At 34.6% G+C, this 27,086-nt stretch overlaps 3 protein-coding genes, 1 long non-coding RNA gene and 1 pseudogene across 6 annotated transcripts; 2 read left to right on the forward strand and 3 right to left on the reverse strand.

The window, feature by feature from the left end:
- Positions 1-324: 324 nt before the first annotated feature.
- On the reverse strand, positions 325-1,239 carry LOC145575109 (uncharacterized). Its single transcript, XM_081633024.1, has 2 exons — positions 908-1,239; positions 325-799 (listed from the first exon to the last, which is right to left on the reverse strand). The coding sequence occupies exons 1-2, from the start codon at positions 1,237-1,239 to the stop codon at positions 325-327; spliced, it is 807 nt and encodes a 268-aa protein (XP_081489150.1).
- Positions 1,240-2,905: 1,666 nt separating this feature from the next.
- LOC145575110 (uncharacterized) lies at positions 2,906-3,397 on the reverse strand. Its single transcript, XM_081633026.1, has 2 exons — positions 3,352-3,397; positions 2,906-3,258 (listed from the first exon to the last, which is right to left on the reverse strand). The coding sequence occupies exons 1-2, from the start codon at positions 3,395-3,397 to the stop codon at positions 2,906-2,908; spliced, it is 399 nt and encodes a 132-aa protein (XP_081489152.1).
- Positions 3,398-12,126: 8,729 nt separating this feature from the next.
- On the forward strand, positions 12,127-14,858 carry LOC145576134 (putative pentatricopeptide repeat-containing protein At5g08490). Its single transcript, XM_081633922.1, has one exon. The coding sequence runs from the start codon at positions 12,127-12,129 to the stop codon at positions 14,749-14,751; it is 2,625 nt and encodes an 874-aa protein (XP_081490048.1). The 3' UTR covers positions 14,752-14,858.
- A 1,705-nt stretch (positions 14,859-16,563) lies between these two features.
- On the reverse strand, positions 16,564-17,838 carry LOC145576135 (VQ motif-containing protein 31 pseudogene; annotated as a pseudogene). 2 transcript variants are annotated; one of them, XR_014098327.1, is made up of 2 exons: positions 17,667-17,838; positions 16,564-17,179 (listed from the first exon to the last, which is right to left on the reverse strand). The product of XR_014098327.1 is annotated as a VQ motif-containing protein 31 pseudogene, transcript variant X1 (transcript). The 2 variants fall into 2 exon arrangements; XR_014098328.1 differs by having other exon boundaries at positions 16,564-17,194.
- On the forward strand, positions 16,749-18,446 carry LOC145576136 (uncharacterized). Its single transcript, XR_014098329.1, has 3 exons — positions 16,749-16,907; positions 16,995-17,166; positions 17,697-18,446. It is a non-coding gene; the product is annotated as an uncharacterized LOC145576136 (long non-coding RNA).
- The last annotated feature ends 8,640 nt before the right edge of the window (positions 18,447-27,086 follow it).

The raw sequence follows: 27,086 nt of genomic DNA on the forward strand, positions 1-27,086 counted from the left end.
TTGATTTTGTTTTTTTTTTTTTTTTTTATTTTTTAATTTGAAGATCTTAGTTGTATTAAAGTAGTTTAAGTTGAACCGAGTTGCTTAAATGTTTAGATAGTTGTGATTGGTGTAGTTCTTGTTGAAACAACTACTGCTTTAGTGAGAAAATTCGAATCAAATATGATTATGCTGTTGTTTTGGAATGAATGTAGTAATAAAGATTGAATCTTGGAATTGTGGGGATTCCCAATATTGATTTTTCTATTTCTCTTAATGTACAAAAGCGGCTCACCTAGTATATACACATCATAAACCACAAAGGCACCTCAAACCTTAAAATAACTAACATTCCAGTAGAGAATTATTTATGTCTAATTGATGCAACTTCCAGCTTTTCATAGCTGCCAAAGCAATTAGCATTCTCACACTAGAGAATTTTGCTACTAGTGAAAAAGTATATTTAAAGTCTTTTCCTTTTTGTTGCTTGTCACCTCTTGCACATAGCCTCTCTTTGAGTCTTCTCACATTTCCATTTTCATCATATTTCACAGTATACACCCATTTGGTATCCAGTGCTTTCTTGCCTTCTGATAGTGTTTCAAACACCCAAGTATCATTTCTTTCCATTACTTGCAACTCTTCATTCATTGCATTTCTCCATCCCTGATCTCTTTCTGCTTGTTCATAAAACATCGGTTTTGAAATTTTCATTGCATTATTAAAAGATGCAATGTAACCTAGTGTGTAAAACTCCAAATCATGCATCTCATATGATGTTAAGGCAGGTGATATCTCTTCTTCCTCACGAACATGATGACTAGGAATTTTGTATTAATAATCTCTTAATTTAACTGGAGTTTCTCTGGCTCTAACACTTCTTCTAACATATAAGAGCCTGCTGATCATGTTCAACCTGATCTTGTACTATTTCCTGGTCCTGATCAGCCATGGTTTGCACTGGAGATTGTACATCTTCTCTAATGTTGTCATGTCTGTCTTTTGCAATGTCTTCTGTAACAGAATTTCATCACTCTCAATTGTATCTTCAGTCGAGTCCTCTTCAAAGTCATCCCTTAACTGATCAGTCATAGGAATCTCATTGAAAATAACCTTCATATGATCTTTCTCACTATGCATCTTGAGAAACGGAAGAATATCTTCCTTGAATATGACATCCCCGCTTATAAATAGTCTCTTCTTGTCTATGTCATACAATTTGTATGCCTTTTGAGCATAGTGTATCCCACCAAAACACATCTAATTCCCTTTTCTTCAAACTTGTCAATTTTTTTTTTGCACTTCCACTTGCATAACACAAACAACCTATGACTTTAAAATGATCATAGAATGGTTTTCTTTCATGAATCTTTCAAAAGGAGTCATCCAATTTATCACTGCACTTGGCAATAAATTTATCAAATGTGTTGCAGCAAGGATGCATTCTCCCCAAAGAAACTTCGGCATCCCTACATGTATTCTTAAAGCCCTAGCAGTCTCTAGGAGAAATCTATGTTTCCTCTCCACCCTACCATTATGTTGTAGAACACCTGACACACTTTTCTGATGAACAATTCCTTGTTTAATTAAGATAAAGTCATATTCACCTTGAACAATTTCTGTCTCATTGTCACTTGTAAGGATTTTGACCTTAGTATTGAATTGAGTTTTGACATATGCCAAGAAACCTATAATAATTTCTCTCACTTTCTCTTTATTGAACAACAAGTAAGTCCAGGTAGCCCTACTATAATCATCAACTATAGTAAGAAAGTAATGAGCACCAGAAATAGATTGAACCTTATAAGGTCCCCAAAGATCAACATGACTCAACTCAAATATGCATGAAGCAATACTGTTGCTCAAATTGAAAGGCAATCTGTGATGCTTTGCCAAAGAACAAGTATCACAAAACAACTTCTTAATATTCTTACAATTGCAAACATCCAAATGTTGCATTTTTGACAAAGATACATGTCCCAGCCTAGCATGTAACATTTTAAGCTTATCACTACTCCTATTACAAGTCATTACAACATTCCCTAATGGCTTGCATTTTCTTCTTATTTCTCCTTTGCCTCCTGCATCCTTACGAAACTTGTATAGTCCATTCGATTCTCTTCCATATCCAACTGAGATCCTAGTGGAAAGATCTTGAAAAGTACATTCATTCCCAGCAAACACTACTTTCAGTGAATTTGTATCTATTAATTTACTTATGGACAGTAAATTGTGTTTGAATTCTGGCAAGTATAGAACATTCTTCAAAAATAATCGTAGGTGTCAGCTTAACTACACCAATGTAATTAACTTGCTTTACACTTCCATCTGGAAGTCCAACATTGATTACTTTCTTCAAATTTCTAATCTCATAAAAAATCTGATAGTTTCCTGCCATATGATTTGAGGCACCAGAATCTATGATCCATGATTCATTATTAAAATCATCATGAAAACTTGGTGCATTCGAGGCTAGAATTTTACCTGCAAAGTTACTAGGTGGACCTGCAAAGTGGATTCCAACATTGCTTCCTTGTTTCTCATTCAAGGCTTTCATCACTTATTGAACCACCAAAGAGATCAGTCTTGTATCCGTCTTGGATGTACTATGACCAGCATCATTATCTCCCTCCAATGGACTTTCGGGAAGATAATCATCGTCTTGTTTCCCTGCGTTTGCAGCATATTTGGTACCTTTTGGTTTAGGATTCTTAAACCAATCAGGAAAATCGTATATTTTGAAGCATCCATCTTGAGTATGCCCTCTAGTCTTGCAATACTCACAAAATTTGTTCATTTTCTCAGCCTTTTATTTCTTGTAATCCCTTCTCATTGTGCCTTGCTGCTGCCTTCCAGCATCGAAAGCACTGGTTTCATTTAAATTTGTTGCCTACACTCCTGTTGTAATGTTCTTCTGCCTCTCAGCCTACTGGACAAGGTGAAAAGCTCTGATTGCAGTAGGCAGAGGATCCAAAGAAAGTATGTTATCTCTTATGTTATCATACTTTCCATTGAGTCTCACCAAATAATCCAGAACCCTACTCTTCTCTTCCATTTCCTTTAGCTTCTTTTGCAGATTACAAGTACAACTCTTGTTAGCATTACACTCACAAGAAGGGTAAGCTTCAAGATCTCTAATCTCATCCCAATGATTCTTGAGTTTACTGTACTTAGAAACAACCATGGATCCTTGCTCAATCTTTGCAAGGTCCCTCTTGAGTTGATAAAGCTGAGCTACGTCACTCTCTGCATATCTCTCAGCAAGCTCATCCCATAGTTCTTTGGCAATTGAACCAAAGTAAGACTATCTCCAATTTCAGCAGTCGTGGATCTTATAATCCAACACCTTACATATAATCGTTTCTTATCCACCTGTTGTAGTCTTTGGAGCCAATTTCTGGTTTCTTGCAAGTTCCATCAATGAAACCTTGTTTGTTCTTCGACCCAAGGGCCAACTTCACATTCCTGCTCCAGTTGACAAAACTTGTTCCATTGAACAAATTTGTTGTCAGCTCAATTTTTGAGCATTATCAGAGTTTGATAGAAACAAAGGATCAACATAACCAAGATGTTGACTTTCAGAGGTTTCTTGTGCATGCATGATTCAGAAATTAAAAAAATAATTTGAGGGTATGTTTAATGAGAGAAATAGATGATTTTGTTCCAAGATTTAGAGCCTTAAGCTCTGATACCATTAGAAAATTCGAATCAAATATGATTATGCTGCTGTTTTGGAATGAATGTAGTAATAAAGATTGAATCTTAGAATTGTGGGATTCCCAATATTGATTTTTCTATTTCTCTCACTGTACAAAAGCGGCTCACCTAGTATATATACATCATAAACCACAAAGATTGAGCAGGGATGGAGCTCTTGTCGTTTTTGACTGTATTGTTGGAAGACTTAGAACTATGTTGAAATTATTTTAAGTCTATTCTTTGTAAATATTTTGAATCTTCCTTCTTGTTTTATTATTTTATTTTATTTATTTATTTATTATTTTTTTTATATATTTACCGGAAGCAATCCACTAAATCTGAATAAATGTGAGAAATTCTATGGGATGACCGGTGATAGGCTACACAAAATATTGGAAGCCGTCATAGGTCCTCATATAATTCAGGGACGTTTGGGTTACTCTAATGAAGTTTATCTTAGTCAGATTTTATTGGTCTTTGACTCTAACTTCAATCAAGTTTCAGAGAAATTTGGTAACCGGACTGATAACATGATCTGGAAGCTGAAATTATTTACATTTTAGAAGAGTAATACTACCTCCGTTAATTATTATGTGCAACTTTGGGGTATTATTTGTGAGATATAAAATATTCTAAAGTTGCACATAATAATTAACGGAGGTAGTATATGTATATATGTGTGCTTTTCAGCATGATGCATAGGTAGTTTGGGGGTGATTTTCATGCTTTTTTTTTTTTTTATTTTTAATAACATTTATCATTTATGTACTAGATTCTGATTTTGGAATGAGGTTGTTGCAAGCTATCTTGTTCTTGCGGGAAAGTGGATAGTCTCCTGACATGGATGTTTATGAGTATGCTGTTAATGGATTGTGCAACAACATTACAACGGACAACCTGAGACTGCTGTATGTGTTATGGAAGAGGCTCTGTGTAAAGGGTTTTGTCCAAGCAGGCTCATGTAGAGCAAACTGAATGAGAAGTTCATGGCTTTTAACAAAGTAGAGAGGGCTTATAAGCTTTTCCTGAAAGTAAAGCAAGCCAGTGTTAATGAAAATGCTAGGAAATACTAGCGCAGGAATGGCTGGAATTTTTAAGTTTAGCATATTGAGATGCAAAAAATGACTCAAAGTCGCATCTCTTGCTAAACATCACTTTGCCGATGTCGAGGCCTAGTAAGAATATGGGACTCTCTTATCCATCAGTCAAGGCCGGTTATTGGATCTCAAAATTGCATATATTTGTACGTGCTTCATTTGATAACGTACAGGTAAGGTAAGGTAAGGTAAGGTAAGGTAAGGTTAGGTTAAGGTAGTCCTTTATACTATGTTAATAGCATTATCCATAGATTTTTTGGAAGGAAAATCAAGAAGGGAATTAATCTGGAAATTTATTCATGACCTCTAGGGAGAGAATTTTATTGGTTTTTTAATGCATCAAATCCTTGCTGTGAACACTTAATACATAAATATGGAAGAAATTAATTCATTGGAGTTGTAATCTTGTTGATAAGTGATCAGTTGAGTGTTTTCAAAAAAAAAAAAAAAAAAAAAAGTGATCAGTTGAGTTGTTGATTTGCGGGGGCGGTTATGTTGTTTTTTTTTTTTCTTTTTTTGTTTTTTTTTTGAGAGGAAGCAGTCAAGTAGTTATTATCCTCTTCTTTCTTCAGCTTCATTTATACACGCTTCTTCCAATTGGCGGTTTATTTATAAACTATCTCCTCCGTTCAACATGTTTTTGACTTTCCCATCGATTTTCAGTTTAAATTTTCAGTTTCTCAATTCTTCAATTCAATTTAAGGTCTGAATTTCATCTCTCTTACCTTCTTTCTACCCAATTCAATTAAATTTTGGGTTTGAATTGTAATCCTCTTCCCTAGTTTTGAATTTTAGAAGCACAAATTCCTTATTTTGTTGTTTATTAGTTTATTTTTTATTTTTCATAAGGTTTTTGTTGGAAAAACAATTCTCAATTCATTCGTTTTCCAAAAAAATAAAAAAGTCTCCTTCAAGGTTTTCGTATTTTACCTCAAATTTAATTTTGATTGTCACTTCTTAATTTTTCTGGTTTTAAATTTTTTTTTCAGGAAAAATGAAAGAGAGGAAATTTTGGATTGATGGCTGATTAGCATTGTGTGATGCAGCATCGAAGAACAATGTATTGCAAAGGGTTTTTTTTTTTTTTTACATTTTCCTGACTATTGTAGTTCTCTTTTATCTAGGTTTGTGTTTCTGGAAAAGTACCAAAGTTATTCTTTTAATTTGTGACTATTTTATTTCTCTTTTATCTAGGTTTGTGTGTTTGTAAAAAAAAAAAAAAGGGCCGTGACATTTTAATTGTGAGACTTATGGATGTTATACACTCAAAAAAAGGTTTGAATTACACTAGTGACTTGAAACTTTTAAAAAAAGAGGCCCTATTAGTCCCTAATCCAAACTCTTAGTGATCCTTTTTCGATAGTTGGGACTTTGTTGTCGATGTAGTTTGGCATTTGGGTGAGATTAAAGCTGGATATAATGTCGAAGTCAGATTGGTACTCACTCCATTGAAGTCTTCTTGATACAATTTGGCGGGTATACACTCAATACTATATGAGATGTGGGTGGCCAGAATACAGTTAAGGGTCTATTGAAGGAACTACGTACTTTGAGCAGACAAATAATTTGTTTTGGGTAATTGACAGTTCGGATGTTAGATGATTGCAGGAATAAGCTGCATGAAAGAGCCTTTAATGGGCATTTTGTAAATTTTTGAATTTTAATTAAAAATGCCAAATATCTCACTGGACATCTTCCCAGGTTCTTTAAATTAGTAGTCACACTATCAAATGAAGGGCCTTCAATATAAGTGTATTTCTTGTCGTGTATGGGTTGAGGTCGAAAAAAATCATGTTGCCAGTTTCTAGGTTATGTTGTATGTATCTTTTAAAGCTCATGCATCAAAATTGATAATGAATGATAGCCTCTGTACTTGTTATATTATTCATTTTTTTCATTTTTGGGTTTTATTATGCTAATTCATCATGATGAGTTTTCTGATGTTTTTAAAGGCATTTGTGTTGCTAGATTGTTTGTGTATTATGCATTTAAGTTAGTTTAGTTTAGGACTTACACCTTTATTATTTGCAACTTTTTTTTCTTTTTTCTTTTTTCTTTTTTGAGGGAATATTATTTGCAACTTAATATATATGTGTACGAGTTCAATCTCATGCTTTGAACTTTAGAGGTATTGCTCTTTTTTTTTTTTTTTTTTTTTTTTTTTCAGATTTTCATAATTGCTGTAAAATTGTTTGAATACTTCAAATTTAATTATTTACAAATCTAAACTATTTATGCTATGTATTGCAGGTGTTTATTACAACTTTACAAGAACAAATGGCGTTGGAGAATATATACAGTACGTCGTTTGCTATAATAAGAGATTCCTAAAAATGCTTAACATTGGCAAATATATGATATTACATATAATTATCTTTGCCGGTTATGGTGAAATGAGATATGTAAAAATGGAAAAGTATCATTATTGGCGACGATTTGCTCTTTAATGTAGCAATTCAATTTATATTGTAAAAATATTGGATCTTTTACATTACTCCGCGGTATTGCTATAATTTTATTTATACTACAACTCTCTATACAAGGTATAGGTAGGTTCACTTTGTTTCACTTTACTACTATAATACAATTTGTATTTACATACATACCTCGGATCCAATCTAAAAGCACTTCCAATATAATAGAACAAGCTTTCACAAAAAAATATCATTAAAAAGTTTAACCCGAGCATTGCACGAGCTAAATACTAGTTTTATTTAAGGAAGGTTTTTATATCCACTTGAAATGCCTATTATACCCTTTATATTTTTGCAAAAATAATAAACAATTAATGTTCCAGACGACTACTAACAAAAGTAAACTTAAATCAAAATATTTATTGTTACAAGAAGAGAAATTGATCCTTTAACAAAAAATAAATTATATACAAGTAATAAAAATATGTAGCAATAAGCTCAAATTACACATGCAACATAAAAAAATAATAAAAAATAATTTAATTAACATTTTTGGAAAAAAAAAAGGAAAAATTGACAAGAATAATCTCAACTTTGCCTCATTTGTCCAAAATAATCCCAACTTTGATATAAATTCGCTTTAAATAGCCGCAAGTGATTAGTAACCTGTTAATTAGGTACTAATTTTTTTTACAAAAAATATTTGATTTACACGTGTCACCATGTGATTAGTCAAAATAAGATTTTTTTTAAAAATAAACATGATTATTTGTTAGTGCTAATTAACACTTAATTAACTAATTTATAATAAATAATTTCAAGATAATAATAATAATAATACAAAAAAAAAAAAAAAAAAAAGCAAATTAATGCTGCTAACCACCAAGAACCAACACCAACACCCAGCCACTCAGCCACCTCCACCACCATACCTCCCTTGAGCAACCAACACCAACACCAACCCAGCCACCTCCACCACCCTACCTCCCACCACACCCACGACCGATTATCGACGCCCCAACTAGAAGCATCCGTCGCATAAGCCCAAGAACAAAGGCTATAATTAATAGGGGAGGAGGGTTGGTGGTTCAGAGGGAGGAAGGAGGAAGGAGGAGGGTGGTGCGGCGTCGGCGCTGGGGAGGGGGTCTGCACGCTGCCGGAGTTAGGGGGAAAGTGGTCGGCTTGCGGGGTTGGCAGTGGAGGAGATGGTTGGGGCTAGGGCTGTGCACAGGTCCAGAACCGGACCGGACCAGACCGGGACCCCTTGGACCTGAAGACCAGAATTTGGAAATTTTGGGGACCAAGGACCGGACCTGAAAAAATCAGGTCTGGACCTGTCCGGACCTGAAAATTCAGGTCCGGTCCGGTTGTAGACCTGTTAGACCTGTTTCAACAATTTTGTTGTTTTTACCTTTGAAAATATATAGTTACATAAAAGCCAATAAGAAGGCTTTGGCCTGCTGCTTATCTTTATGCATTTTGTCGAAAAAAAAAGCTTATTATATACTTTTATTCCTATATCTACTATATTAAATGCAAAGATGATAACTATACTACGTATTAGGTACTTTGTTTTATTTACTTTACCAACTGAAGTCTTGACGGCAAGCAAATATAACTCTAACCTTAATAATGAAATTATCCATTAATTTTTTCTTTGAATTCACCATTAATGAGCAATTTGAAAGGTACTTTGTATATTTATCTTGCAAAATCGAAATGTATTAAGTAATTGAACATAGTACAAGTCGAACAATGAGGTTCAAAAAGCAGCGATTCGAGACATAGCTATAACTCGACTTTGAGAGTTCCAATGAAGAAGATGCAGCGGCACACGCTGAATCGATGGTGCTCAAACTCGCCGGAAAAAATGGAGTATGTGTTCGGGTGATTGTGAGATGTGACTGCGCTGGAGAGTGGAGACTAGGAGAGAAGTTTTTTTTAGTTTGAAAATGTTAGGGTAAGGTAATGGGTAAGTCAGTGAGTAATACAAAGCAGAAAATTCTCAAAATTTATATTAATATTTTTTAATTATTATTAAAATCCGGGTTTCAGGTCCAGACCTGATTTTTCCGGGTTTAGACCGGACCGGACCTGAAACCCGGAATCCGTTATTTTCTTGGACCGAAGACCGGACCGGAATCAACAGGTCCGGTCCGGGCTGATCCAGGTCCAAAATACGGTCTGGACCGATTTTTGCACAGCCCTAGTTGGGGCTGCTAGCTGGCGGGTGGTTTTTTTTTAGTATTTAATTAATTATTTTTTTTTTCTTAAAAAAATAAATAGTTCTAATTATTTTTTATTTTTATTTTTTTGACGAATTAAGTGCTGACACGTGACATTTAACTTGTTATAACAAGTTAGACGACCGGTTGGGATCATTTGAAAACAATTTATATCAAAGTTCAGCTTATTAAAAAATAATCCAAACTTGGATTGTTTTTTTGAGCGAATGAGGCAAAGTTGGGATTATTCTTGTTAATTTTTCCAATAAATAACTCTGTATCTTAATTACAAAAAATATATTTTAGAAATTAAAAAAATAAAATAAAAAAGAGCACTGAATTGTCGTATACTTCCTCTGTTCTTTAATGTTCTACTCACTGTAGATATGCAATTTAAGAAATTATTGAAAAATGTGAATGAGTGTAAAATAAATTAAGAGAGTTTTGAAAAAGTGAGATTGTAAGAAAAACTGAATAAAATAGGAGAGAGAGTATGAAAAGGTGTAGTATTGTGTGATTGAAGGGATAAGATGGTAAAAGAGGTATGCCATAAATAGAATAAAAGCAAAGTGAGTTATACATAAAAGAACGGCCTAAAATAGAAAGTGAGTAGACCAAAAAAAAAAAAAAAAAAAAAAAAAAAGAAGGGAGGGAGCATTTCGTACTATCTCAATGAATTATGAACATTTGCATACTTTCGTATTCCGTGTATAAGAAATCTCATGCTGAGTTGTTGAGTCTCTGTTAGTCAAGTCAGGTTCTTTTCAATTATTGTTAAATATTTATTGATTACGGAGTACTCCCTTGTTTTTGAAAGATGGTTTTGTTAATTGTTTCTTTTGTTACGTTTCAATTGTTTCCTTAGATTAAATTAAAATTTTAATACATTTACCCTCATACATATGCAACCATTTTTTTTTTTTTTTATTTTATTTACCAAGATATTTGCCTACTCACAAAACATCTTTTTCTATTTACAAAAATATTTATCAATTCCCTACATAAATATTCTTATTTCCAATGTTGACTTAATGCCTTAATACATGATATATGTGACATTTATATTCCTTAATAACCACGAAAAATCATCAAACTTAACCAGTATTATTTTTTATTTTTATTTTAACTATAGCTTTATGGTTGACAAGAATGGTGATAAAGTTAGTGTTTGACCCATGGACAAAAATAACCCTACTTTGATTAACTTTTGTAATTTACTGTAAATAAGAAAAAACATATTCATGTGCAAACTTATTAGATTACTTTCAATGTGTGTTTTCATATTATCAATATTTTATTTATCTATTGATAATTAGTTTAATTGCTAATATGGTAAAAGACACATATTAACTAATTTGGAGTAGATGAAGTATAGATTAAAAAAACGGAGGAAATATTTAAAAGTAAAGAATACGAGGGAAAAGAATTTTTAGCAAAGTATGAATGTTGTGAGTGGGGATCATCAAAGGATAGGGAGAGACATAAGGAAAGTGTGTTAGATAAAAAAAAACAATGGAGTTTATTTTAAAGAAAGTGTGTCACTTAAAAATAAAAATCCGTGTCATGCACGGTCTTTACAGTAGTATTTTGTTATTCATTTATTAGGAAAAGTTACGTATTTATACAAAACATAATCATTGGAAGTAAAATACTTAAATAAAAACATATTCATGTATGTGATATACCATAAGATGTATGTCAATAAATATACGCATGTTGCACAAAAAAAAAAAAAAAACTCTTTAATAAGAAGTTTTCTTGAAACACCAATGGCTCCTAGCTAGAAAATTAACAAAGAGATATTAGAAGATAACAAAAAAAATAAAATAAAGTATATTGTGGGAAAATTTTCTTCATCTCTTGCAACAAACTTTTTTAGAAGATAACAAAAATTAAAAAAAAAATAAAAAAAAAAAAAAACAAAAAGGAAAAAGTTTGGGTGGGAAAATTTTTACTCGAAGAACGAGACATATGTATTAGGGGGATAATGTTGGGGATTACTTTAGTATATAGGTATTGATTTTATTTTATACTAAATGCTATAATAGAACTGTAGAAGTGCTCAAATCACGGTAATTAATGACTGATTACCCTTATAAATTTTCACTCTCTTACTCTCCTTCTCACCCTTAATTCTCTCTCTTGGGTCTTAACCCACCCTTTCACGCCGCCATCACCACCACCATCACCATCACCTTTTCACACCAGTCTGAACCAGCACAGGCGCATGTACCACGGTTGAGACGCATATTACAAAGACCCATTCCGTGGTTTAGGCGCTTGTTGTACAATACAGAATCCTCCAACCAAAGGTATACAACAGGTATTGTTTGATATAGCTAAAGGGGCTGCCCACCAACTGTTCGTTAGAAGTCCTCAGTGAAAAAAGTTTCCTAAATCCCATGAAAAGCAAAAGGGGTTTTAATTCTTGCACGTTGTACCAAATTTTGAGCCAAATTTAGTGTTATTAGTGAGTAAACACCATTGCTAAAGTAGGAACTTCGTGTAGAAGAGAGAACTTCAAAGGGGATATTTGCTTATACCAGGGTATTGTATAGCTTGATTGAAGGTATCTTGAAATGTATATAAGACCCATTATTTTCTGGGGATTTTAGAGGATGCCCAAGTAATTAACAGATGATGTACACGGGTTTCATGGTACATCTCCTAGGGACTTTGCTAGCTGACATTCATAGAATGCATTAGAGTACAATGCAAATGCCAGACTTCAAAGCATGGAGTGAACTTATAAGGGCTCAATCTATTGGTGGGAGACATGATGAGGTTCTATCACTTTTCCTTTCGAAGTTACGATATCCATTTGGTTTTAGGCCTGATCACCTTGTGCTGCAAGCTGCTTTAAAATCATGTGCAATTCTCCCAGCACATAATGTAGGCAGAGCTATTCATAGTGTTGTTGTTAAGCTGGGTCATCTTTCCTGTCTTTCTGTATCTAAGGGACTGCTTAATGTGTATGCTAAGACTAAGTCCTTTGATGACTGCAAGAAACTGTTTGATCAGATGCCAAAGTGCGATACTGTTGTTTGGAACATTGTATTGGCCGGTATAGCTGGGTCCTATTCTCATGACGATGAAGTGATGAGATTAGTGTATAGTATGCATACTTGTCAAGAAGCTGAACTCAGCCCTGTAAGTATTGCTATCATTCTTCCTGTTTGTGTCCGTTTGAGGAGTTTAGATGCTGGTAAAAGCATACATTCTTATGCTGTAAAATCTGGATGGGCTTCTGAAACCCTTGTGGGAAATTCACTTGTATCTATGTATGCGAAATGTGGGCTGGTTTATGATGGTGCATATGCATCCTTTTGTGAGATATATGATAAAGATGTTGTCTCATGGAATGCATTAATTTCTGGGTTTACTGAGGGAGGGTTCTATAGTGATGCTTATTTGCTGTTTAGACGTATGTTGGTGGGGCATGTTGCGCCAAACTATGCCACTCTCGCGAGTATTCTACCTGTATGCGCCACTTTAGATAGAGATATTGCTCATAATTTGGGGAGAGAGTTGCATGCTTATGCTCTTAAACATAGTGAGTTGCAAAAGGATGTTTTTGTGGTCAACGCTCTTATGAGTTTTTACTTGAGGATGGGTGTGTTGGAAGGTGCAGAAGCGTTGTTTGCTGGGATGACATCACGGGATCTAGTTTCATGGAATGTCATTATTGGCGGATATGCCTCAAACAATGAGAATTCTAAAGCAGTCCACTTGTTTCACAATCTAATTTCAGGGAAGATGCTGGAACCAGACTCTGTTACTCTAATTTCTGTCCTCCCTGCTTGTGGCCAATTGCAAAATCTGTGGATGGTTAAGCAGATTCATGGCTATACTTTCCAATATCCAACTTTATATACTGACACAGCAGTTAGTAACGCCCTGATAAGCTCGTATGCTAAGTGCGATGACTTAGATTCATCTTTGAAGACATTTAATATCATATCTCAGAAGGATTTGATCTCCTGGAACTCAATGCTTGATGCTTTTGCTGACAGTGGATGGGAATCACAGTTAGTTAATCTGTTACACCAAATGTTTGAAGAGGGGTTCTTACCCGATTCCATCACTATATTAACCTTGATCCGGTTTTATGGAAGTGTTTCCAGATTATATAAGGTTAAAGAGGCTCATGGTTACTTACTAAGGGCCTGTCTTTGTCAAAATACTACTCAACCTACACTAGGTAATGCTTTACTTGATGCTTATTCTAAATGTGGTTGTGTGGATGACGTTGGTAAGATTTCTGGAATAATATTAAGTGAAGGGAGGCTGAAGTGGGATTCAGCAAAACCAGGATCCTTGACTTGCAATTTACAAGCTCAAGCTGGACCTTGTAATGTTCTGGAGTGTATGTCTCAAACTGATCTTATGACATATAATATAATGATCCGAGCCTATGTGGAGAATAATTGTCTTGAACAGGCTGTGGCTCTGTTGTTTGAGCTACAAGTTAAAGGTGTGAAGCCTGATGCAACAACCATTATGAGCATTCTACCTATGTGTGCTAACTTGGCTTCAGCCCATTTGCTTAGGCAGTGTCATGGATACATGGTCCGAGCTTGTATTGATGACATTCAATTGATAGGAACCATGATAGATGTATACTCAAAATGTGGCAGCTTGAGGTTAGCTACAAAGCTTTTTTGGTCAAGTTCCCATAAAGATCTAGTTATGTTCACAGCTCTAATTGGTGGATATGCCATGCATGGTATGGGAAAAGAAGCACTTGTTGTGTTCAATCACATGCTTGTGTTGGGTGTGAAGCCAGATCATGTAGCTCTCACAGCCATCTTGTCGGCCTGCAGTCATGCTGGACTTGTGGATGAGGGCTTGAAGATTTTTCATTCCATAGAGAAGGATTTTGGAGTTAAACCTACCATGGAGCAATTTGGTTGCATTGTGGATCTTCTTGCTCGAAGAGGCAAAATCATGGATGCATATACTTTTGTCACTGAGATGCCTATAAAAGCAAATGCAAACATATGGAGCGTATTGCTTGGTGCATGCAGGACTTATGATGAGGTGGAACTGGGTCAGATTGTTGCTGATCAACTTTTTAGTTTAGAAGACAGTGATATTGGGAGTTATGTGGCAATGTCAAATCTTCATGCAGCTGATGAAAAGTGGGATGGGGTCTTGGAGATCAGAAAGCTGATGAAGACTAGAGATTTGAAGAAGCCTGCTGGATGCAGTTGGATTGAAGTCAATAGCAAAAGAAGAATATTTGTATATGGTGACTCATCTCATCCCGAGACAGATGCAATATACTGCACATTGATGGCCTTGGATAAAAAAGTTAATGAGCCGCTCAGTATTTGATGATGGGCAGTAGTTAAGGTATTGCCTTGGTCCTATCGTGTTCTCTTCTCTAGAAGGGAGACAAATCTCAATCAAATTGCTTAGCTTGGATCATCATGGCTTCATGCTGACGTGTGCATATGGCACTGAGAACAATGAGAAGTGAGTAAAAGAAGCTAGGCTCATGCATGAATTGAAATACTTGCATTGGGCTGTTTAAAAAAAATTATTTTATGTGTTGACTCGTGACTGTTGCCGAGGCTGGTAAATCTATAAGCTACACAAATATGTAAACCTCCCACTCCCACCCTTGCCCCACGGGAAGCCCTGCGATTTTTCTCTGGAACATATCCTTTGTTTTATACAGTTTTTCGGAGGTGGGGATATAAACATAGCTTTTGAAGCTCGATTCTGCCTCATGAAAAAGAGCAAATAAAATTGCACAAGTTAGTTGTGTTGCCATTTCTTTTCAAGGCTATCCATCCTGAATACCAACTCTGACGTTCTGTTGAATGTATTTGTTTGATCACAATTTCCTTTCATCTTCAGAGCCTTCTTCTGTTTTTGTCAAGTTCCTGTCTTCCTCACCATCCTACTAATCCTAGGGTTGTGCCTGAGTAAAGAGGGTACTTAACTATTTTTTCAATGTCTTGAAAGATATATATCTACATATGGTCTCGCTGTCTCGGTCTGTCTGTCTGCCTGTCTATCCTGTATTATGTCTTTAATCCCTCAAAGTAATAATGTGGTCTGCCCCATGAGTCATCACTTAAAGCTTATTCTTCCCTTTGTTTTCTTCCATTTGCATTTTCAACTTTCATCCCCATCAATCAAACATTTTAATTACAAGAATTTAATTAGTAGTTTCGTTATGCATGCATGGCATTTATTGTTCATAATAATGTTACTTGCACATGCAATATATATTTCTTTTCCGATATGGGATGGGTTGCTAGTGCTGATGACTCTGCTTTTCTTCACTTGTTGACATATTTGTTTAAAATGTTCCGAGATAATTGAATAGGTTGTAATGTATTTTTGCTTAAAATGTCATCAAGATAACCTAAGACCTTTGTCTGTCTGTTTTAAATAAATTATCTAGCTTATTCAGTTTGATTTGATATAGGCAATAAATTTTTTTATTGGAATACTTGGATTGGTTAATCTTAACTCCTTTGCATCTGTTCTGATGACCTTTTGAGCTCTAAATATAGCTGATTTGACTTGCAGAATAGCTTATGTGGATGATGTGTGAAGACAATAATCAACTGAAGCCCACAAATATCAGCCATGTGTAACCTCATGGTGATATGATTTGTGGCGGTAAAGTTTAAAGGATCAATTTGCCTGTGCATATGATCCATCGGATACCCATGCCCCTGGTAAGTCTGAGTGCTGGTCTATACATTCTTTCTTGGTACAACTAGTTTTCGATTTTGGCAAATCAAAGAAATCAAGAGATACAGGAAAATACAGGTGCTTTGCTAAGAAATATATACTTACTGCATAGAAATTTAATACAATATGAAACAAAGTAGACATTCGTATAATGTAAGAAAATTTCACTCTCAAATATCTCAAGTATAATATTGTGTGATTACATGGAGTTGGGTTAAGCAGCGGGTTACAAAAATATCCAGTTATCACTATCTGCTGAATTCAATTAGGTGATTGTAGGGAGATCCTCTAAGTTTTTGCCTAACAAGAAATATGTTAATGGATCTATTCCAGAGAGGGTGAGGAAAAGATTCAATAAAAGCGGGAAGTCAGAAGGTGGAGATAAGAGGAAAGCATTCTGCCTTTTCATGTGCTACCTGGATAATTTCTGACTCTTCAGTCTTCACCTGTTTTGGGAGATGTTAGAGGGAACAAGCTGAGTAATTCTGGCTCATTAAACCCAGGTTTTGATCTTGGGGAAGGATGTAAGTAAAATCGTCTCTCTCTGATAGCTTTCTCTTCTTCTTGTGTATTCAGGTCAGAAGCCGCTGGTTCACCTCTGCTTTCTCCTAAAGACAGGCTTGAGAAACATTTGGTTGGGGTGGTCATAGGGCTTGTTTGGCGAATTTTGTTCCCTGATGCAGAGGGAGAGAATTTCTGTTGCTCTAACGATGATTGAAGCTGCTGCTCCTGATAATATTGCTGCATAACAGCTGCTCCTTGCTTAATACTCAAAGGAGGTTTGATTATCTCCAACTTGGCCTTGTACTGTCTCCTTTCATGGAGCTTAAATTCTGGCTTTTTAACACCAATGTTACCTTTTGCAGTCGTTACTTCATGTGCTGCTGCTTCTGACGACCCTGTAAGCCGTTGGACAACATCCTTGAAAGTCTCGGTGTCAGCTTCCACAAACGTTGTTAACGCCTTCGAATCATTCACAGTCTTTTTTGTTGGCACCTCCATGTCCAGTGCATCAAACGCAGAGCACTCCTCTATATGGTAACCCCGGTTTCTGTAAGCAATAGAACTTTTTGGCACAAATTTAGTTTTGTTGTTGTGGAACAACTTTCTATTAACCTAAAGTAACTTCTAATATAAGAAATGTCACAGCATTTTGTATTCTTTAGATAACATTTGCTTTAAGCTATTGTGTTTGACTTGACTTGCCTAACTCAATACACAAAAGACCAATCTTTCCTATTCTACTTAGAATATTTTGCTTAAAGATATGCCATATGTTATTATTTTGTTGCACAAAACCTTAAAAAGTTCATCCAACTTTTGTGTATATTACAACATGTTTTCCTGGAAATTAATTATTCATTCTTGCCTGTCTTGAATTTAAGGCTTTTGATCTGTTATCAGTCGGCATAAAGCCATAAAGTAACTATGGTGGGGTTCATGGAATGATTTAAGAAAAACCCCTTTTTTTGACTTATAGATAAACCTTCTAAACTTTAAGAATACACCATGTTCTATTGACCTGACATGAATCTGACCTGAATTCTCATTCCTTTCTTCATGGACAGGCAAGAAGTTCTGATTGGGCGTACCTCGAAAACTGCTCGAAAAAACCGGGAGCCTAGGAAGCCGAAGTTATGCCTGCATTTGGCGGGAATGTATACGATGATCCAAAACCGAGAACGAGGAGGAAGAAGGAAGCAAAGAGAGGGAAGAGAGACAGAGATAAAAAGGAGAGACAAAAAGATGAAACAGCAAGGGAAGCAACAGAGACGTTCAGAATTCATATTACAACTCAAGAAGGCAGTTGAGACAAAGCAAATGCAACCGCAAAGCAATGGAACTATTTGCTGTGCCCACATCACATGTTGAAAGAGAGGGAAGCCTTTTTCCGCTTTTTTGGTTATATATTGGTTGCCATATATAGTCGGTATTTTTTTTTCTTTTAAAAAAAATATTCCGGTATTTCTTATCAAATAACTGCACCAAGCCAACAATATAACTCTCTCACAAGTCACAATCCCGCGTAAAATAGGGATATTTGGACATTGGATTGAGAGAATTTCAAATAAATTTCCAATTAGTAGAAAAATAGGTAATTGGTTGCGCTACATAAGATGTGAAACGTGTTGGGGTTAATTAGTTGTTGAATATGAAAGTTGCCACCTTAAATTAGCATAGTTGGCAATGAGTTGGTTATGTGTGGTAAAAGATGGATGGGAACAGCATGGGGTTTCTATTTTCTAAATTTGTGAGTAGTTTGAGCCATTAAGGTTATGATGTTGACTCATTTTGGATCCTTTTTAACCGCAAAAGAATTCTTGCATGGGGCTAACAATAGTTGACAGACAACTTGGCAACCATCAAGTTTAGTTGTCTAAAAGCAAGATTTGGCTTTAAAAAATTGTTTAATTTACAGTATTGAACTTTCAAAAGATTAATTATTCCTTAAAAATCCTTTGTATAATTTGTCAAAGAGGAAGTTGATGGATCTTCCTATCCATATTAAAGAGAATAAGGCCAATTAATATTTGATAGAAAATGAGATTACTTAAACTTTTAGGCTTTTAGAAAGAGTATAGTTCAATTGTCATAATATTCAAATGAATCGTACATGCAATCAAGAAATTTTTATAGATTGTTTACGCGAGATATAAATGAGCAAAAAGATAATGAGCAAAAAATAACATGTAATGCAATCATGTTATTCAGATTAGCCAATTTGAATAGCAAAATTGTCAGAGGGGGGGGGGGGGGGGGGGGGGGGGGGGTAGATATACCATACAAATAGACAGATATATATAGATAACAAACAAATAAAAGGACTACTTTCATAGCATGTTACCTCCAATATAATTAGATTTTGTCCATTTTGACATTTTGTGTGGTAGACCAATAGTGCCCATATAATCATATATTCATAGGTAACATACCTATTTCGTTACATTAATTGTCAAATTCTACTATCAACTATGTAATTCTATATATAGAAAATAAAAATGTATATAAATGTCAGACATTCTCAGGAAGTATACCACATGCAACAATATACTTTTATTTTATTTTCATCACTATATAGGATTAAGAAAATAAATTATAGTCATGATAAATAGTTAAATAAATATATACTACCTCCGTTAAATATTATGTGTAATTTTAAAATATTTTATATCTCACAAATAATATCCCAAAGTTGCACATAACATTTAACAGAGGTAGTAGTACTTTCACTGTAAATCAATATACATATTTAGGTAGATGTGGTTGCGTTTGCATTTGTTATAATTAGACAGTACACATAAACATATTTAATTTCATTTACCTTGACATCTTAGTTGTTATATAGTGATGAAAATATACGATTGGTAACATAGATCGATGAACTTTTGAAAGTTTAGCCATATGGGGCATGTACATGTGAACAAATTACTGAATTAGACCAGTGTAAACCCCGTACACAAGGTTATGCCACCTTGAGGCGCAAGTACCATAAGTGTGCAAGAATATGAAGGCAATGTGAAGCAAGACCTAAGTTGACAAGAACATTCAACATTTTTGATGAAGACTTTTACCATTGTGAAAGCGAGTTTTAGTCAAGAAATAAATTATGAATTTGAATTAATTCGAAATTTCAAGATACAAGTCAATTAATTAGTCAATGTTGCGTATTACATCGTGAAGCTAAGCTTGCCTTTCAATTATAATGGACAGCAAATGCATTTATTGGGAAGCCTTTGCAACCTCGTTGATTTTTTTTAAAGGGCAATGGAGCATCTAGCACGTATATCATGTTAGGGACCATGCATAACCAATCTTTAAGGCAAGGGAGCTCTTTCAATTTGTTTTTTTCATATTTATTGAGGGGAAAATGACTATTGAGTAGGGCCGATCTTATGAGCTGTGAGTACACGATCGTACGGGCCCTAGAGATAATTTGGACCTTCTAATTTTAAAGACCAGATTGTATCCGTGCATTAGCACGAAATATATCTAATTTACAGGGATTAATTATTTCGATAGCAAAAGTGAAAGTTATAGAAAATTATCTTCTTAGGAGCCTAGGAGGGAGGGAGAGGGAGTGATTAGTTCTCGAGGATTATTCATTGCATCTCAAATTAATTAGCATAATACTCTTTTCAAATTGTATCAAATTCATTGCAACATTATTATTACAAACAAAACTAAGGATTAGGGATGGCAATCCAAATTGGATCCGACCCTACTCCGCCCCGATCCGAGGTAAAAAAATCCTCTCCGAGTCCAAGAAAAAAGTAATCTGAATTCGACTCCGTTAAAATAATCCGACTCCGAGTCGGAGGAGGGTCGGAGTCGGATCCTACAAAAAATCCGAGAAAAAAATCCGACTCCGACAAATGTTCGACTCAAACAGATTATCCGACTTCGACTCTAATAGATAGTGGATTTTTGTGTGGGTCATGGTGGCATTGGGTGTGGGTTGTAAAGGCCCAAATAGCCCAAATTCTCAAAGTATATTAAATAATGAAAAAAAAACTCGGAGTCGGGTCGGATCAAAATCGGAGTCGGAGGTCGGATATTGAAGTCGGAGTCTCCGAGTCGGATGTCGGAGTTGGAGTCAGAGTCGGATTTAGTTTCCGACTTCCTGTCGGGTCGGAGTCGGATTTAGCATCGCTCCGAGTCCGACCCGTTGCCATCCCTATTAAGGATATATGTTAATATCTAATGTGTGCATTACAGAGACAACATTGAAATTCTGAAGATATAATCATATATAACAAATATATATAGATTGAATTATATAAGTCTCATGTTTATCTTGGAATACATAGATGTCAAGACCTACTTAGGAAGAAAAAAAAAGAGGAACTTGAATTGGGACGTACACTTTTTAACGATTATACCTCAATTTCCCCACAATCATATAATACAATAAATATCTAGTGCAATCGTTGTATATATATCTGAGTATCTTACTATACTTCGCAATCAAACAACGTTTCAATATTTATTCCATTCAATCGACCTAGTTCCTCCATGACCTTATTTTTCTTTTCGTGTTACAGTTAAGTCCCTAAAAATTAATATCACAGCCATTACATAGAAAATCTCCCGCTATTAACGCAATTGACTTTGAATCATCGTTGTTCATAACAAGCACGACAGATAACATATTTCATGATCAATCAACACATATACGCCGCCCGACCTCTCTCCACAAATCCCACATTAATGTATCTTATCTAGAACCTCGAAGGGCAAAGGTACTACTAGTAGTTATAATAATTTGTAGAAAGCATTTACTCCATGGACCGACTAGCTAGAAGTTATACGTTACTTTCACAATTTATATCATTCACCCACAATTTTAATTATAACGTCCAAACCTATTCTTTCATACTCCGACCATTTCGGCGCTAACCAAGTTTAGTTTAATCTTCTATTCATATCTTATATTATATCATCATCATCATTATATAATTTCCGATCCATCAATTTTATTACATACTTAAATTTGCTAAGAAAATAAACATGTTTTCATACCCTAGTACTAATACTACTAGTAGTATTAGTAACGTTGAAGAGTTTAGTTTTCCTATTGTTTTTAATAACAACCCATTGTCAAATTTCATGTTAACTTCTTCCTCATCATCATCGTCTTCATTATGGAGGATTTCGTCGAGGGTTTACCATCATCCAGAAGATTGTTATTATGAATACAATGAAAGGGTGAATAATAATAATGTTGATGATTATCGAATGGAAGTTCGTAGTATGTGTGAAGAGATCATGCCTAGTAGGAGAGAAATCGAAAGGAGTGCGAGTAGTGTGAGTTTTCAAAGCAGGGATTTTGAGGTTGAAGAAAGCATGGATTATTTGTGGGAAGATTTTAATGAAGAAGAGAAAAAGGAGTTTAAAGGAAGAAAAAGTACAAGTGAAGATATGAGTTTTATGCAAGTCAACAAAATTGGTAGGAAAACAAGTAACGGTAGTAGTGGTACAAAATTATTGGTGTTAGGGAAGTTGATGAAAGGGCTTGTTTCAATTAGGAAATCAGCTCAACTTAAGTTTTCAAAAGCAAGATTTTGAAAAAAAAAAAAAAAAATCTTCGATGATTTTGAGGCAAGGATATTGGTATGTTTTCGCAATGGATTTAATTTCAAAGGTGATATGTACTGATAATATCGAAGTGATTTTAGTTTAACTAAATTTGATATAGTGATGATATATTGTGCATTGATTGGGAAAATTATAGTTGTTTGTGTTATATAGGTTGGTTAACATTTGTAATTTTTACTTTTAGGATTAGCTATATACTTTTCACTTACAACCAAATTTTATTATACTTTTTGCTCTTTGATTTCACTTGTGTATTATTAACAAGAACAATAATAACAAATTAAAGTTTGTTTCTTTTGGTGAAATTCAAATTCTTCAATGGTTGTATCCTGTATTGGAGGATTTTATAATGGTTAATTATTTTGCTGGGTTTTATCTGTAAGCTTTGCAAAATGTTTGCCAAAAAAAAAAAAAAAAAAAAAAAAAAAAAAAAAAAAAAAAGGTATAAGGTATCATATACAAGTACTTTCTTATTGGAGATTTTAAATCAAGATATAAGGTATAATATATACTTTAGTTTCTTATTGGAGAAAAATAATCTAGAGATGAATATTTGGATCTTCGATTATTTATACAGTTTAAAAAGAATATACGGAGTATCAATTATTTTGTATCAACTAGAGATTTACAAGCTAGGGATTAGACCAATCTGAAAATTATTTGATAATGGATGGAGTAACGATCTACACGAGGGGGTTGGCTAATGAAACAATACACGTACATGATACACTTACACAGGTCCAACACCTATATGATTTATGACTTGGTCATTTTACAGCTCTAAGGGGCTTGCTAACTAACCCTGTAATAATGGCAATATTAGAGGTTTTTGCTGTTAGGCTATTGTTGCTTATTTTGAAGGGGACCAGGGCACCAGTTCTATGCAGATCAATGTGGCTAGTGAAACTCTAGTTGTTGCTAATGTAGTAATTATACGAAGTACAACCGTTTTTACATACTCTTTTGGACTTTTTATTGGCACAAGTAATGAATGGTAAAAAAAAATATTGATTGAAATTATATATATATATATAAAAAAAAAAAAAGATGATGATAAATTTGGAGTAGATTGGATTATACATTTATACTGTCTCAAAAAAAGAAGAGTGACTTGTCAACTAATATTAAATGTTCGTTACACATATTTCTTCTCACAGATATCAAATTACTCTTTTAATAAATCCTCTTAAGTCTTAACTATTGGATCAAGATTCAAGAATCAAATTTATCATGGGATTGGTATAGTATGAGTGGAATAATTACATTACCTTTTCGTTTAACTGGCCCTAATTCAATTAAAGATCCCAATTGTGAGCTCAATTTGACTATGTTGAAGCTTAAAGGTTTTGATGACGATGAACTTAAACTAAAGCAAACTCAATTAATAAAGGTTTATAAGTGTTTGATTAGTACAGGTGAAGTTGACCTTGGAGGTGGAAGAGTAACTTAGGCTAAGAAGACATCAAGAGACTTTTGAAGAAAAGTTAAACAATATAGAAGAAGAGTTCTCTAACAAGAACTGAGTTCCTTAACAGGAATGTTCCCTAACAGGAACTTGGATGATGCATGTTGAAGACAGTAAGTTCTGGAAGGAACTTAGTCTGTGAAGTTCCAGTTGAAGACTGAAGAACGAGTGACAGCAGGAACTTGGTCCTGGTCTGCGTGAAACCCAAGTAATTCAGTATTACAGAAACGCGACACATCAATATTAATTTAGTTAAGATTTTATCTTCTACATTTATTGTTAAATATGTTAAGTAGATATGCACGAAACTTATTAGAAGCATGACAAGATAATTGGCAAATAATCTAAAAATGGAAAAGATAAAAAGATAGATTTTAGGAAAAGATTTTCTATAAGTTTTATTTCTTAAAATCAGTTTGTTAAAAAGATATGATTCTTAAATATATCTTTCTTTATCTTTTTCGAAAAGATTTTCTTCTAAACTAATTTACTTAAAACCGTGTATTTGAGATTAGGAAAATTAACATCTTTATCTTTTTGAAAACTCTACTAGGTATACGAGTCATTCTTGTATAAATAGTAGAGAAATCTCATTTTACTGGTTTTTGTGAGTTTTGCGTGAAGAAATCTCTGAGCTTAATTTGTGTAAGTTTGCCAAGCTTTTAATCTTGTCATAATTGTTTCAGGTTTCATGCATTGCTTGCCTAACATATTCTAGGTGTTATATTTTCTGTAATTGGTTGGGTTATTGGGTGTGTGTGTGTATGAAATTTATATTGCATATAGGTCAGATAGCTTTGAGTGTAAAAGGTGTGAAATAGTACTGTGAGACTTCGAGAGAATTCAAGTTGGGAACTTGAGTTGGGTAGGATAGGGTCCTACTGTGTAGCAGGTTCTATTTGGAACTTGTGAGCAAAGGTCTGTCATATAATAGGTTTGTAACTTGGTGTTTGCCCTATTATAGTGGATTGGTTGTTATCTGGAAATCCCTTAGAAGGGTCGAGGTTTTACTTCCAGTTGGGCCCTGTAAGGTTTCCTCATAAAATCCTGTGTATGTTGCAAAGTTCTCGTTTATTCTGTTTTATATTTTGCAAAAGTAGCCACTAGGAACTCACCTACAATTCACCCCCCCTCTTGTAGTGTTTGTTTCAACTAACAATTGGTATCAGAGCAAGGTTCTCACGTGTAAGCATATAATTTTTCAGAGTAAGTTCCTGAGGAGAAATGAACTACAAGGAGAAACTTGAAGAAGGGTATTCCACCCAACGTCCACCTATGTTCAATAGTAAGTTTTATACCTACTGGAAGAACAGAATGGAGATCTTCATCAAGGCTGAAAATTACCAGGTTTGGCGTGTTATTGAAGCTGGTGATTTTGAGGTAACTGCAACAAATGATAAAAACGAGGTAGTTCCTAAACTCATTTCTGATTATGACAAAGAGGACTATCAGAAACTTAAATTGAATGCTTTAGCAATAAAATATTTACACTGTGGACTTGGACCTCATGAACATAATCGTATCATGGGATGCAAGTCTGCTAAACAGATTTGGGATCTACTGGAGGTAACTCATGAAGGTACAAATGAGGTAAAATGTTCTTAAATTGATTTATTGATGTCTAGATATGAAAGGTTTGAAATGCAGTCAAAGGAAACCATAGAAGAAATGTTTACTAGGTTTAATGATATAATTAATGAACTGAGTTCCCTTGGCAGACACATTCCTATTGACGAACAGGCTAGAAAGATCTTGAGAAGCCTACCACAAGATGAACGTTGGAGATCCAAAGTTACTGCCATGCAGGAAGCAAAGGATTTCACCAAGTTCAATATGGAACAGCTAGTAGGATCATTGATGACTCATGAAATACACCTGAGTTCTAATACTGAAAGTTCCAAAAACAAAGGCCTTGCTCTAAAGGCTCAAGATTCAGAGGACTCGGAAGTTGATGAAGAAGAGATGGCTATGCTAGTCAAAAGATTTAAAGAGATGATGAATAACAGGAAGTTTGATAGGAACAAGAAGTTCACAGGTTCCAGAGACACTACCTGTTACAAGTGTGGAGCAAAAGATCATTTCATTAAGGACTGTCCACTTAAGGAAGGAAAGACTAAAGGAAAGGAGCAATCCAAGGAGTCCAAAGTCTATAAATCACACTTCACTAAGTATTATGTGAAGAAGGTAATGCTAGCTGCCTGGGGAGACGCAGATTCAGAAGAGGAAGAAGACCAACCTCATGAAGAAACTGCGCATCTATGTCTAATGGCCAAAACTGATGAAAAGGCCAAACTGAAGGAGCTCGAGGCTGAGGTATGGTTCTCTCAAAATGAATTAAGACATTTTTCTAAGGAGAAACTAATATGTGCTATTTTAGACATTCAAGAAGAACTTAAAGAATTACATAGAGCTAAACAATAAAGTGACAAAGCTTTAACTACTTATAGAGAAAATAGTGAATGGGTTGACAATATGAAGTTTGATATTCAATACAGGTTCTTTAGTCTTTTTGATGATAACATTGTTTTAAAAGAGACTGTAGAAAAATTGAAACATGATAACATACTTTTGAATGTGGAACTGTCCTTGTTAAAACTTGGTATTGATACTCATTATTCTGAAGTTCCTCCACTAGCTCAGTATACTAATTTTGAAAAATTAAAATTTGATTTGGAAAATATAAGAATGGAGAAAGCTAGACTTGAGGGGGAACTTGAGAAGGTCAGGAAAGGAAAACAACCTGTTGAGTATAGAGCTCCTGACTGGATCACTAATGCTCAGACCAAAAGAACAGAGGATTTAGGTTTTAAGAAGAAGTTCCAAAAGGAAAAGAAGTATGTTAATTTGCCTAGTAGTATTGTTTGTTACTTCTGTGGTAATACAGGACATAAGCAGGTTAAATGTCCTAAGAAAGAAAAGAGTACACAGAAGAATGAAAAGTTTGTAGAGCAGATTTGGGTTATGAAAATTAATACCACTCCTACTACACAGGAACCCAAGGAAACCTGGGTTCCTGACACTAACGTTTGATTCTTCATGCAGATTTCAGTGAGGGGAAACAACACTTAGTACCTCGACAGTGGTTGTTCTAAGCACATGACTGGGGATAAATCTAGATTTCTCTCACTGGATGCCTACTATGGTGGGACTGTGATCTTTGGTGACAATATGAAAGGTGATATAGTTGCTCTTAGAAAAGTAGGAAGGTCAAGTTCCCATGCTATCGATAATGTATTTTTAGTCGAGGGTTTCAAACATAACTTGTTAAGTATTTCACAATTTTGTGACAGAGGTAACTCTGTTAGCTTTACTTCTAATAAGTGCAGAATCATCCACAATAACACTGGGAACATAATTTTAAAAGGAACTCGAAAAGGGAACACATATGTTGTGGATC

This window comes from Chenopodium album, chromosome 13, assembly GCF_948465745.1.
Source record: "Chenopodium album chromosome 13, dcCheAlbu1.1, whole genome shotgun sequence".
Lineage (NCBI taxonomy): Eukaryota > Viridiplantae > Streptophyta > Magnoliopsida > Caryophyllales > Amaranthaceae > Chenopodium > Chenopodium album.

What these genes read in the sequence shown, in the direction of transcription:
- LOC145575109 (XM_081633024.1), bottom strand. Translation starts at nt 1,239, where the DNA reads ATGTGTTTTGGTGGGATACACTATGCTCAAAAGGCATACAAATTGTAT. An exon ending in CTGATCAGGACCAGGAAATA is followed by an intron (nt 800 to 907) that starts GTACAAGATCAG and finishes CAAAATTCCTAG; the next exon opens with TCATCATGTTCGTGAGGAAG.
- LOC145576134 (XM_081633922.1), top strand. Translation starts at nt 12,127, where the DNA reads ATGCAAATGCCAGACTTCAAAGCATGGAGTGAACTTATAAGGGCTCAA.
- LOC145575110 (XM_081633026.1), bottom strand. Translation starts at nt 3,397, where the DNA reads ATGGAACTTGCAAGAAACCAGAAATTGGCTCCAAAGACTACAACAG. An exon ending in GGCTCCAAAGACTACAACAG is followed by an intron (nt 3,259 to 3,351) that starts GTGGATAAGAAA and finishes CAATTGCCAAAG; the next exon opens with AACTATGGGATGAGCTTGCT.